The 14502-nt window shown below is 36.2% G+C and overlaps 1 protein-coding gene across 5 annotated transcripts in view; it reads right to left on the bottom strand.

The window, feature by feature from the left end:
• The window catches only part of SMC6 (structural maintenance of chromosomes 6), a 42847-nt gene that overhangs the window by 15251 nt on the left and 13094 nt on the right, over window positions 1-14502 (bottom strand). For all 5 annotated transcript variants that reach the window (XM_034432146.3, XM_034432147.3, XM_034432149.3 and 2 more), the window contains exons 8-21: window positions 13990-14091; window positions 13244-13363; window positions 13054-13152; window positions 11491-11637; window positions 11132-11220; window positions 10323-10487; window positions 8773-8951; window positions 8137-8338; window positions 7151-7265; window positions 6447-6607; window positions 5161-5296; window positions 4440-4514; window positions 2868-3038; window positions 1524-1661 (exon numbers count right to left, since the gene is read on the bottom strand). In XM_034432146.3, coding sequence (XP_034288037.2) covers window positions 1524-1661; window positions 2868-3038; window positions 4440-4514; window positions 5161-5296; window positions 6447-6607; window positions 7151-7265; window positions 8137-8338; window positions 8773-8951; window positions 10323-10487; window positions 11132-11220; window positions 11491-11637; window positions 13054-13152; window positions 13244-13363; window positions 13990-14091 — 1899 coding nt within the window. The remainder of the gene's footprint in view (window positions 1-1523; window positions 1662-2867; window positions 3039-4439; window positions 4515-5160; window positions 5297-6446; window positions 6608-7150; window positions 7266-8136; window positions 8339-8772; window positions 8952-10322; window positions 10488-11131; window positions 11221-11490; window positions 11638-13053; window positions 13153-13243; window positions 13364-13989; window positions 14092-14502) is intronic.

The following is a 14502-nucleotide window of genomic DNA, read 5'->3' as shown; positions in this document are numbered from 1 at the left end:
TTTAAATTGCTGCTGCTAGTTTATTATTTAAACTAGTTTAGTGTAACTTATTTAACACATTACTTAAAATATTGAACCTTTTATAAACAATTATTTAGAGTATTCAAAGTATTCCCATACAGACTCACACAAACACAATGCCACAGACATACAATTCTTTGGATTTGAAGCAAAAAGTGCTACTCATATCACTTGTCCCAAGTTATTAAATTATTTACAGACAGGTGCTCTGTTCATACCCCCGCATAATCCAAAGCATAATTTTCTTCCAGATCTGAAGCACAGCACAAGTCCTAAATTATACAATTTAGCTTCAATGCGATATCTCTGAAACATTTCAGAACTTTGTGTGCTATATCAACCTAAACATCCATATAAAGTAATACTTAAATATTTGACAATGCAAGCTAGAAGTTGATGAAAAATTTACATTTTTTCCCCTGCAAGCTTGCTTCCATCGTCAGGTAATATATATTTAATTGCCTTTGAATACTGAGTTTCTATCTGTTTATTTCTGCACCTAATAACTAGAGAAATAATTACTCTGATTTCCCCTAGGGCTTGAAAAACTAAATTAGTAATTGTTATTAGCAATGGTGTTTTATTGTTCATGGAAAATTATTTTGACTTTCTCAATGTAATTTATACTTAATTAAAATTGTTCCTCTTGAGTTATCCCACCAGAAGAGCCTGCAAAATAGCAATTCTGTTGAAGAGGGAAAAAGATGTCATATTGGGCAACCAACGACTTATCAAATGGAAGAAAGCTCCTGAAACTGCTGTAGAGAAAAACTATAAAATTGTTTCAGAAAACTGGCTTCAAAACCCTGATGAAAAATAACTTGTTAGACCAGTCCTTTCCTCTTTAACAAACAATTTTGTGGGGTGTGGGAAAGCCTATCTATAAACAAATAAATAACACCCCAATTCAAAATAGCGCAAAGCACTGAAAAGACTGCCCATGCTTTTAAGGACACAGCATAAGCAGTGCCCTACAGGATTGGATTGATTGGACAAATGTATCTTTTCTTTTGTGTACACCAAGAGTGTATGCACCAAGACAAATTCCTTGTGTGTCCAATCATACTTGGCCAACAAAAAATTCTATTCTCTTCTCTTCTCTTCTCTTCTCTTCTTGTCCCATCTAGTTCAGCAGCCTGTTCTTACTGTGGCCCACTAGAGGCCAATCCACTGCATAAGGAAGTCCACTACTCACACTGCCACCATAGTTAATAGCCATCTTTATGACCAGATTTAGAGAAATCCTTCCATATTTGATATTGGAAATATTTGGGAGGAAATCCTAGAAATATAGGTATTAAAAAAAACCAAGGACCATTAGGCTATGTTAATTAAAATCAACTCCACAGAAATACGTAAGATATATATTACAATATGCAATAGGGAATGTTACCTTTCTTTATGTTACATATTACAATAGAGAATATTACCATCATTCCCATCATTTAGTAGGCAACTGTACTGCAAAGAAATTTTGCAATCATGCTAAAGAAAGTAAATACCTCTAATTCTCTCTCTTTTGTAGCTACATTATGTTTAAATGCTTTTATGGATACTAAATGGAGCCTTTCTTTTTCTTCGTAATGTTTTAGATTGTTTTTACTTCTCCCCAGTTCATCCTCTGCCTGATGTAATCCATCCTATTAGGAGAAAATCAATACCAAGATAGGTTAATTAATTTATTAAATGTATATACACTGCATATACATAAACCAATTTGCTGCTGGGTACAATTCAAGGTGCTTGTGATTACTTTTAAAGGCCTTCATGGCATGGGCCCAGGCTACTTGCAGGACCATCCCAACCCAATGGGACTGACCTGCCCCACCTGTGCCAGCAGCGGAGGCATGCTGCAGGTCCGATCAGTCATGATACTCTAGTGAACAGGATGCAGAAGAGCCTTCTCTGCTGTTATTCCTGCTCTTTGGAACATCTTGTCCCCCAGAATGAGGTCAGCTCCAACTCTCCTGACCTTCCATTAGAGCTTGAAGCCAGTTGCGTTGGGGCTCTACATTGGGTGGGGGGGGGAGGCTTCACATTGGAGGTGGTTGATAGACTAATAATAGATCCCACCTCCTCCTCTGTTCAATCTACTCCCTCCCTCACTATATTTTAGTTAGAGCTGAGTATTTATCTTTTATATTATCTAGTATGGCGTACAGGTTTTGAAATATTTTATCTTTTTAATATTGTAAACCACCCAGAGTTACCTTGTGGTAAGATGGATAGTCAATAAGTGTAATAAATAAAAAGAAAAATATCCCTCCCATCTCACACTACAAAGCAACTCTGGGCAGTTTACAATTAAAATCATAAATATAAAATATTAAAACATTAGATACAGAACCAAAAAAAATCAAAGGCAAGATGGGTACAATGGCAGGATCTTCCCATTAGTCTACCAGCCACTCAGCATAGAGTGCCACCATCGGTTCCCCAAGTTAATCTTTCTCCTGCTTGCCTTTTTTAAAAAAAAATGTCTGATATGAAATGTGTTACATTAGTTTAAAGAACAATCATTTTGAGGGAGAACTATAGATTGTCCTATCCAAAATCTGCTCACTCAAGGTTTTTACTGACTGAGGAGGTTTTCTCTCTTCCCCCTCCCCCCGTCCCCCCCAGGAAGTTCTGTATTGCTAAAACTAGCTAACTAGTTGACTTTCTGTTTTGTATTCAGGCCAAATTGTAGAACATTGTATCTACTATTTTGAATTTTCTGGTGCACCTCAAACACAGTAACAATTAAAATCTTTTAAATGTGAATTAGATGTAAGCTATTCATTGTTTCACTCTTTTTAGATAGTCTTGTTCATTCTGCCCACCATACTGAATGGTAATAATACTACCTTGATTGTAGCTGCTTCATCTTGTACTTGATTAATTTTCTCTTTAATGGCTGCAAATTTTTGTTCGTCTTCTTGCAAAAGGCATTTCAGTTCCTCCAGTTTCTCCTTCTGCTTAAGTATTCGTTCCTTAACGGTTTCTATTTTCTGTTGGTTATCATGAATTTCTTCTTCCTGATGTAAAAAAAGTCAATTTGAATTACTAGTCATAAAATTGAGTTTTGGACTGACAACCAAAGGATAACAAGGACACTACAGATTGTATCATATTGTAAGGATTTTAACACTATTAGCTTTATTATAACACAAGCTTTTGCAGAGGTCATTTCCCCTGAAGTATTATGAGGCAAAAATCAGGTTTATCCCAATGTGTTAGAGACAACTGCTATCAATTTAATCTTTGTCTATCAAGACCTATTCTCCACTACAGTTTTGTTATTTCCCCAAAAGAATGTGGTGGTAATAATTATTTTACCCAAAGCACTGTAAACATACAACTAATTTAATATTTTTAATATTATTTCCCCAAATACTTTGGAAGAAAGATCTGTAAATATTTCATATGCAAGAAATGCGTGTCTATTTTTGTAGTGAAGCACTATATACTATTACGGAGTAGCTTTTAAGATAGAATCAAATACATAGAGATGCTCTTTGTAGAATACTACATAGTGCTACTCACTATGAATATAAAATGTTATTCACTAGTTAACACTACAGTAATCCTTGCTTAGAGACTGCCTCAGACAGCAACTACAGGTAGTCCTTGATTTATGACCACAGATGAGCCCAAATTTTCTGTTGCTAAGTGAAACATTTGTTAAGTGAATTTAGTCCCATTTTATGACCTTTCTTGCCACACTCGTTAAAGGAATCACTGCAGTTCCTAAGTTAGTAACACGGTTGTTAAGTAAATCTGGCTTCTCTATAGTTTGCTTGTCAGAAGCTCGTAAAAAGGTGATCACATGACCCCGGGGACACGGCAATTGCCAAGCATCTAAACTTTGATCACGTGACTGAGGGAATGCTGCAATGGTCCTAAGTGTAAAAAATGGTCATAAGTCCCTTTTTACAGTGCCATTGTAACTTTGAATGGTCACTAAATGAACTGTTGTTAAGTCGAGGATTATCTGTATTTGTAGTTACAAAGCTGGCAAAAATGTAACCTTTTCAACCAATGGCCACATGTATGACTTTTGTAGAATTTCTCAGTCATGTGTTCACCATTACAATCAATTAACACATATTGTACTCTGTAATTTCATAAGCAGGGGCAGTCACATGATTTTCCACTTAGTGACCACTTCATTTAACAACCAAGTTGCTGGTCCCCATTGCAGTCACTAAATGAGGACTACCTGTAACAGCACAATAGTTTTATTCCAAGTTCTAAAGATTCATAATTTCTGCAGACATTCACTTATTTCTTCTTCTAGTAACTGAGGAAGAGGTAATGAAAATAAAACCAATTTCTCAGAAGTAATAAAATCCTTCACTGTGGGAATTACTGTCAGTCTTAGTAGTTACACCACGGTGTACCAAATAATATAAAGATAGGAAGTGTTCAGTTCTTACTAATGTAGAGATCACCACTGATTCTTCTACATTTTCAAGGTCTGTAATTTCTAATTTTGTTTTCCTCATTGTTATCTGTAACAGAAATGAAAATAAATGTTAAAAATCGAGATACAAGCTAAGCCATGAAAAGGGTGGCTAAACATTACAAGGAGTATAAAAAAGAAAAGCACTCTTCTATAATAGGTTCATATCCCATCTTTCATTCAGAAACTCCAGGTGACACACAGAGCACCTTATTTTTCTTCAAATTCATAATCCTGTGAGGTAGATTGGGTTGAGAAGGAATGATCGGCCTAGAAAAACCCTGTGAGTTTCTGTGGCAGAAGATGGGTTATAACCTGGATCTCTCTTTCCTAATACATCTTAACCATCACACCACAGATAGCATCAACTATTAGAACTGGCTTCATCCTGATATATTGTACAACAAAGATTACTAACTAGTCAACCTGTGTCAAGTACTGGAGCAGCTTCTGTTGGGTTTTCAGACAGAGAGATTGGGAGGGGGAGGGGGGGAGCTCTTGAAAAACATGACATTGTGAGAGGTACTTGTCTAGGTAACCTCAAATGAATGTTGAAGTTATTCCAGGATAGCAAATCTGGGGGGTCACAAGACCCACTTGTATCAGCTGACCCAGGAATTCTGCTCAACCTACTGTAATAGATACTAGGAGGAGAGTTACTTTCCAATAGAGGTTGCGCACTATGTTCTTCTTACCTGCAATTCTTTTTTGTGCTGATGATGATCAGCCAGATGAAATTTGTTCTGTTTAATGTCAACTTCAGTAGAACGTATTCGTTGCTGTGTTGCCAAGAGATGAGTTTTCCGGTTTTCAATGTCTCTCTCCAAATTACTTAAAGACATAAAGAATTAATTGCAACAACTCCTTAGCTAGAAACCTATTTTTACAAGAATCTGAAGAATCTGACATAAATTGCTTAAATGAATACTGGAATGATCAGCTCAAAGTATCCCCCTTTTTTAAAAACAGTTGAGCACGGATTTAAGTAACTGTGCTCTTAAATTGAGATTAATAAAATAAAAATCAGTTTATGTATACTGGACACCACAGAAAATTAAGAATTAAGACTGGTTCAGCAGAAGCAGGGAGCAGTTGATTGGACTTGATAGAAGAGAAAGACTTGCAAGCAATACAAACGCTTTAAAGTTCATAAAGTTTTATATCTTTATTTTTATATATGTACCGGGTTTCCGCGAAAATACGACCTACCCCAAAAATAAGCCCCAATCTGCTTTTATGCATGTGCCTATAAGACGTCCTTCAAAAGTAAGCCCTACTGAAAAGGGTGGGCGTGGTCAGCATAGGAGGCAATGAGCGCATGTGGGCCAACGGTGTCCAGCAGCAGCTGCAGCCAGCACAGCACAGGGGAGTTGAGTACCTGTGCAAGCAGCAGAGAGAGGCGCAGGGGGGAAGCAGGTGATCCGGACATGCTGCACAAAAGCCAAGCAGCGGTGGCCTGGAGCAATGGGCGGCCGCTTTGCATAGTGAAACCGCCAGCAGAAGCAGAGACACAGGGTGGAGGCAGGTGATTCGGACACACAAACTGTGGGAAAGCTGAGCTGCGACCGGCCGTAGGAGGCTCATCTTCGCAACTCTTGGCTTCCCTGAAGCCTGCACAGCGCATGGGGATGGCCTGCCTTCCAATCGGTATCTTCTGCTCTGCGCAGCTGCAGAGTGTAACGACTAAGGGAGTGGTGGGCTGCAGCTGCTGCCAGATACTGTCAGTCCCCGTACACTTGCCGGCTCTTGTGTGTGTGCTGGAGGGTGGGGCGCCCAGTCGGGCTGATCACCCTGAAATCGTGTTACCCTGAAAATAAGCCCTAGTGCTTATTTTGGGGCCCAAAAGAAAATAAGACCAGGGCTTGTTTTCAGGGAAACACGGTACATATAAACAAACATGTTTTCTATTAATCAGTTTGCCATAATAGATTATCTACAGACACAATTTAAGTATTGATGAACTGTCATCGGTTATTCTAACCTTATGTCTGCTTCTACATCTCTGCTGAGAAACCTAGGCCCTTTATTTTCAGAAGAGTAGTATCTTTCCTCAAACACCTGATCACCATCAGCAGTAAAAGCTTCCTTACAATTTTTAGGAGGCTTGTTGTGCTGCATAACTCTTCGAGCTTCGTAATTACTCTAAGAAAAAAATAAAGCACATCAACAATTTACAAGTAAACCTGCAATATTGACAACTCAGGAAGATTTAAAAGAGAAGGGTCTGAAAACTTTTCTTAATGTGGTTATCACTACAATTTAAAATATCCAGCTGAATACCAATAAGCTTATTCCAATACTGTATTCTATTTGATTTATCTTTATGCATAAATTATTTCAAGCAAGAATCCATTCTCTCAAGATTATGGGTACATCACCCCCTTTATGTGACAGCCAGCAGATAATTTGCCTTAAATCAAATTTGATTTTAATTTCTCTCTTGTCACCGTTGATGAAACCAGCAAGCCTTTCCTTTACGCCCTGTCATCATTTCCTTTAAGCTCCAATATTTATTCTCTTACTTAATAGCAAAACAACTTGATAAACAACTGAACATGATTTGGTACAAAACACAAACAGCATATATTTAATGAATAGTCTGTCTAATCCTAAATAAAATGAATTCTCACAAAAATATCATGCTAACATTCTGTATGCATTGCAAGTATGAGAGTAAATTCTTACTTTAATCAACAGGACGGTCTCTATGCTCCTCATGTCAATTAAGCAATTGGCTACTACTGTATGGTCAATGTCCAATGCCGTCAAAACTGTTGGGTAGTTAGGGTGAAAAACAGCCCTACGAGAAGTTAAAACAGTAAGATATATTGTTGTGACAACATATGATACTAAGGATTAATCTTTATAACCAGTGAGTCTGGTGCACAAACATAAATTTCTGGCAATAGACATAGAAACAGGAAACATTTAAAAAAAATATATTTCTATCCTGAAAAAGAAACATGGAGCTTTACAGGGTTTGTCATATGATCAACATCATTCAGAATTTTTCACTGTTCTGACTGCTACAATTGGGATATAGTTTTTGAATTTTAATTGGAAAAAAAAAAGAAAGTAATTCAGAGTGGCAAATAGCAAATTGGAGGAGGATTGATTTAGAAATGGAAGGATAATTCTGGTGTAGAACATAAAACAGCAATTAAATACATTGCTGGAAAAAAGATTACTGCATACCAACTCATACATTTTTAGAGAATTCCCCAAACCTTGAGAACAAATTTTCAGAGGATACTTGTTTCCTCCTTTTAATTAATGGAAGATTTTACAAGTCTGCACATAAAAGAGCATATACTGGATATAAATTATGTATTCTATTAAAAGGCCTCATAAACGGGAGAACAGTGTTCACATATAACGTGTCAAGAATTATTATCAAAACGCCATTGTGAACCACTATAATGAGCTAAAGTTGACAAAAGGAAATCTCATATTTATTGATGCCAATCTCAGAAGTTACTTACAAACTAATTATATGCAAAGTTATTTTAAAATATCTCTCACTGAGTTTGTTTTCTAGTATATAAATTATGATTGAGCTTTAATTACAACATCGTTCAAACTACATCAGACAAGTGGGAATAAAGGAACTGATTTTAACAAAGGCTGATTTAGAAATTAGATTTTAAAAGAAAAGACTCAGATAAACTTACCTTGACTTTACATCATAAACACTGTTCTGAAAACGAATAACAATAATCGTAGGTCGAAAACCAGCTTGACAGTATTTGGACATCAATGCCTGTAATACTCTTTCATCTTTATGATTGTCACAACAAAATGCAAGTAGCAGGTTTTTTAAGCATGCTTCAACAGCCACGGTAAGTTCAGGATCTTTCAGATGAATAAAAGCACCTAAATGTAAGAATTAAACCTCAGTACATATTGTCAAAATAAGTTCCTTCAGTTGTACATGATAGGATTGCTGTTTTCTGACTAAAGAAGTGCTGCTGAATAGTGCCGAAAGCTTTTATAATTCAAACTGTGTATGGATTGCTTGTCTGTGATTTATTTCAGAGTCTTTTTTTGTAAATACACAACTCCTCAGTTCAACATACCAAAAATAAAACACAATGGCTTTTCCTTGCCATTGTAATACTTCCTAGAGGAGTGTGGAGGGATGGTTTGCCTTATATATTAAGATAAAAAATGTGGTTATACACAGACATGTAACAGCAATGCTGCATTTATCCTTCAGTTTGCAAATATCAAAGCTGCAACTCAATACTTTTACTCTGTTGAATCAAAGTTTTCATTATTTGATTACATAAAGAACACTAATGGATTACCTAACGGTCCTATTGGTTTGTATGTAAACTGCCCTTGAGCATTAGCTGCATCAATTGCTTCACAAAGGTCTGGCATATATGATCCAAATCTTTTCATGCGATTGGTTTTACTCTCCTTTAATTGTCTTAGCTGTTGCTGTTGAGAATCTATTTTTCTTTTCACTTCATTTTCTTCCTGTCTAAACAAAAAACAAAAAAAATCCATCTATTTCTCTTTGAGAAAACAATTCATATGTAGCTTATTTTTTTCTTAGCAAAACTATTAATTCAGGATTCCAAAACTATGACATAGAGATAATTTATGGTGCATACCATGTTTTCCCCAAAATAAGACCGTCTTATATTTTTTTTTGAACCCCGAAATAAGCGCTTGGCCTTATTTTGGGGAAGGTCTTATTATTTTGGGGCGCGTGGAGCAAGATGGGGCTCCTTTTGCCATCTTACCTGATTTCCAGATCTGAGTTTAAGTATTTTCGAGGAAGGCTTATTTTCAGGGGGAGGCTTATTTTAGTGCATGTGCTCAAAAGCCTGATTGGGCTTATTATTAGGAGATGTCTTATTTTCGAGGAAACAGTGTAGTAAAACTGGGTACTTATCAACATATACTCAGCTTAAGAATTTATTTTTATAAGTAGAATGAAATTTATTCTTTTAGCCAAACATACTCCCATTTTCTATTCAAATATTATAAAAATAAGGTGGGATACAAACAACTAAATCATTTAATAATGATCTGCAATTTGAAATTAGAAGAGTTCACTGTCTCCAAAAAATTATTCAAAGTTCTACAAATGCATCTGCTCTACTTTCATGCTTACAAAAGGAAAAATATTTTTGATTTTGTAAAACACGTGACTTACTTCTCCTTCAAAAAGGTGGATGACTTTACTTCTTACAGAAAAATAGTACAGAATCAAAATGATTTATGCCACTTCCCAGAACTAACCTAGACAAAATTTATATGCATATTTCCTCTCACACCAACATTGACTACTTCTTGCAGGTCCTTTATACCCATAGGGAAAACGTGCAGGCGAATGAAGAAGTCAAACAAGACATTATGATTAATTTGTATCTTTCTTTACTAGATTTACTGTATATATCCTATTATTTATTCAGTTCAAAGTGGCTTCCATATTGTTCCTTATTTTTCCCCACAACATTCCCTATGAGATAGGGTAGTCTGAAAGACAGCGATTGACCTTAAGTTTCCCATAGCTAATAGCAATAGTAGTAGCACTTAGACTTATATATCACTTCAAAGTGCTTTACAGCATTCTCTACACAGTTTATGATATCAGCATATTGCTTCCCAACAATCTGGGTCTTCATTTTACCGGCCTTGGAAGGATGGAAGGCTGAGTCAATCTTGAGCTGGTCATGATCGAACTCCTGGCAGTGGACAGAGTCAGCCTGCAATACTGCGTTCTAATCACTGTGCCATCACAGCTAACAGCAGACTAGAATATGGATCTCCCACTTTCTGATCCAACATTTTACCCACCAAATCTAATAAACAATCAAGCCACAGTTAAACCTAAGAAGCTTACCTAAGTCGAGTAAAATCTTCATCGTATGAACGTAGAGCCTGTTGAAACTGTGTTATCTGCTGAGCAATAGATTCATCTTGATCCTGTAATGTCTTCAGCTTTTCTTTCAAGTGGTCTATTGTTTTTTGTTTTTCCACTTTATCAGGCGCTGTAATCTGTTCAGCACTGCAACATTGCACAATTTACATATTATTTTATCCAAGCACTAATTTGGTAAAATAACTTTGCATTATTTAAAAAAAAAAAACAGTAACAAATACTGATGTTTTATTTACATTTCAAGTTATGTAATTATAGGGTATTTTTATGTGGCCTAACTTTTATGATAAAATCAACATTAATAGGACCATCTCCAACACTCCCATTTTAAAACAGGGTAATTTAACAAAAATACAGGTTTAATGCTTATACTGTATGACACAACCAATGGCTAAAATGGCTCTTATGACTCTTTTTGTTGTATATGTTTAAAGGGCACAGTTCATTTCTTTAAATGCGTGGAACTTTATGGATAGATAGATAGATGTTACTGGAAGAGGGATAATAAATGTAGATTTTGAATCACTCTCTGCCTCACCTATCCTCAAATGTGTTTTTGAATAGAGATTTGGAAGGGTAAAATGAAAAATGGAGAAGGGTAGAAATATCTACTTTGCTGATAGATGCAATTCCACCACCAGCAGAATATTCATTAAAGATTTGATTCTTTTTCTCTATATTGCACATTTCAATGGAAAACCATCATCATTTTTAATGAGCCCATTTTTTTCTAATTGAGAACATAATTAGAAAAAAAAAAGTATTATTACCTATTTTTTAGTTCATCAATTTTTTTGTGCAGTTGTTCCTGATCTTTTAACAAACGCTTCAGTTCAGCTTGAGACCTATTATGTGCTGCCTGGACAAGAAAAACAGGGTCTGTGTTAAAAGTAGCTTGAATGTAATTACAGTACATACTGACCCACAATTCAGATAGAGGAAAGGTCCTACAAATCCCTTCTTGAAATCATATTCTTCTGGGCCATAATTTGTTTGTTTTCCTAATCCATTTTTGCTTCCACACCAACAGTGACAAAATCCACACAACTGATTTCACAAAATATAAGCATCTAAGATTACATTACTATGAGGCAGCACTCAGCAATTTAAGTGGATGGAGAATTCTAACCTCTGCATCATTGTGTCCTTTTCTTCTGGCGTGTACTTCTGTTTTCAAAGCAATACATGATGGTCCTAGAGTTTGAGCTTCTTCAGTTATCTTCTCTACCTCGTCTTGCCTAGTTCTATGTTTAACTTCTGCTGCATCAACTTTATTCTAAAAAACAAATGTCATGGAAGTGTTGAGAACAATCACACAAAAAAGTTAATGATTCAAATCCATCTGAAAGTAATGAGATATGTTCATATGGTTACATTCTTTGGAATGCTGTAAAATGACAATACTTTGAAAAATGCAATTTTAATTGTTCCTTGCTTTCCAATATATTTTAGACCTCATTCAGGTGTACCATGAACACTGGAGTATGAACATTATAGCTGAAACAATTATCTTTATAGGTATTTTCATCTTCGAACCTTATTACACAGAAAAGTAGTAAACTGCCATTGGTGCTTCTGGAAATCAGTCAAATTTGAAATTTATAATGTACTAAATTTGATGAAATATACCCATGATGGTGAACCTATGGCACACGTGCCACCACCATAACGGAGGGCATGCGAGGTCAGCTCCGGCGCGCATGTGCACGCTGGCAAACTGATTTTTAGGCCTTCTGGGCCCACTGGAAGTAGGGAAACAGGCTATTTCCTGCCTCCTGAAGGCCTGGTGGGGGGGGAAGGCCCATTTTTCTCTCTCCCCAGCCTCGAGCCTTTCTAGGAGCTTGGGGAGGGTGAAAACGGCCTTCCCCACCACCCCCAGAAAGCCCTCCGGAGGCAGGAAATGGCCCGTTTGTCAACTTCCGGTAGGACCAGAAGGCCCGTTTTTTGCTCTTGCCTGGCCTCCAGAGCCTTTCTAGGAGCCGGGAAGGGGTGGAGGTGGGGAATGGCACGCAATGGCAAAAAGGTTTGCCATCACTGAAATATACTATGCACTTACACTTCTGTTCTTAATCTGATCAATTAAACAGTGTTTTCTGCCTATTGTGCTCAGGTACCTACATCAAAAGTATCCTACACAGGATTTAAATATAGCTCTGCTTCCAGAAGGAAGAAGCTTTGACATTTATTTAGAAGTAAACATTCATCTCAATTTGGTTTTGTTAGAATTATATAATAAGCCAGGTGATTAGATGTTTAAATGCTACAATGCACCAGCTCTGAAACCTGTTTCCCATTACTTTTATTATTCACATAACAAGAGAGGATCTTTTTACAGGTTCTATATAAAGGAACTCAAATTAAGGAAAGATCTAGATATTCATTTTATTCAATCTTCTATGTGCAAAAAACTCATTTTATTTATAGAAGTATTATTCCACAATTAGTTTTTATTTAGTCAGATTTCAAAATAAATCAATAGTCAGAGTATTTGTGTAATTCTATGTATAACAGGTCAGTTGTTCTTAATTTTCTGTAGTCTTCTAGATCATAACCGGAAACTTCAGTTTTTCTGAGGTGACAAATTAGTGACAATATAGAGGCAATTCTTGGCAAATTGTAATAATAATATTTTAAAAATTAATTTTAATATTTCAATTGAACCAACCATTTCATAACAAGTTTTGCAACTTACCTGCCATTCTTTCACTCGGTCAGTGAACTTATCAGTTTTTGCTTCTTGGGCAGTAACCTCATCTCTGATTGCTTTTATTTCTTTTTCAGTGTCCCGTACCTAAAATATAAACTCAGAATTAAAATCATTTATGAAATATTACAATCAAATTAAACTCATTAATATCACATTGCAAATGATAAGCCATTACCATCGCCCAAGCTATTTGACACTGCAATCCTTGTAGCTCATTCTGCATTTCACTCAAAGCAGCAATACTTCTGTAACGTTCCTCCTTCTCCAAATATTGCTTTCTAAGTTCTTCAAGGAACTGCAAGAAAATATAAAAAGATAGCAGAGGAAATACAATAATTTCTGAATGTGTACCACTGACTGAAAAGTTCAGCAGACTGAAGATAAAGTGCGACCATTATAAGCTTTTCCAAGAAATTAAAAATTGAGATAGTTACAATGTGCCCAATTAAGACTTTTAAGGATCTTTTCTCATTGATCATACGTACTGTGAGACTGATTTTCAAGGTATGCACTGTGGATGGACTTCTTCCAGGTGTCACTAGTCCTCTAATTGTTTGGTTATACTCAATCTGGTTTGAAGTCAGTTTCTAAAAAGCCCTTTAAAATTCTATATTAACATAATGAGAACCTGGAGGTTAACTAACCACAAAAAAAAAAAAAAAAAAAAAAAGTCAAAAAATTGTCAAAAAGTAAAATTGAAAGAAAAGGGAGACCATGCAGAAACCAGTCCAACAGATAATTGAATTATCTTGAATTGGACTATTGTAAGTCAATTAATTAAAGGCTACTGTGCTAACTAATTCAGTTTTGCTAACACTTTAAAACATAAAAAATGCATTTATTTATTTGATATAAATTCATTTAATGTTTAATAGTGTATTTTTGCTGCAAACTACAATATTAGAAATAGTTTTCTAATACCTCTCCTCCTTGTTCAACTTGATCAGATGTTCTTTGTTTAGTTTCCATGATGTATGAATAATCTTCTTTCATCTGCTCCAGTTGAGTTGCTTTCATAAAAAACTCAAGAAACATAAAAACCATGTTTTTAAAACTGTCCTTTTAATAAAGCAAGAGTTATGAATGCATTTTTTTCATAGTTGAACAAAGCTGTCTTTCCCACACTCCAGTTCAACAAATGCAACCCAAAAATACAATATTAATAAGCCTGTCCTGTAAATGCAAGTTAGGTGCTTCTGTGCAACTGTCCATATATCGCTCTAGACCAGGGGTGTCACAAGGCCCACGGGCTGTCCTGGAAAATGTAGGGGACCGGCCCACATCACCTCAGCCCGGTCTACCCAATGCGAAGAGGAAACATGCCAACAGTTTGGGGAATGATGTCAAACTGGCCACGTTCCCTCAGTTGGCCATGCCCAGCCAGTTGGCCACGCCCCCCAAGTCAACCACAGCCCTGATGCAGCCCTCAAGGAA

Source organism: Pantherophis guttatus, chromosome 1, assembly GCF_059756535.1.
Source record: "Pantherophis guttatus breed Tessera chromosome 1, ASM5975653v1, whole genome shotgun sequence".
Classification (NCBI taxonomy): domain Eukaryota; kingdom Metazoa; phylum Chordata; class Lepidosauria; order Squamata; family Colubridae; genus Pantherophis; species Pantherophis guttatus.
The sequence above is the reverse complement of the archived record's forward strand: the minus strand, read 5'-3'. Positions and strand labels throughout refer to the sequence as shown.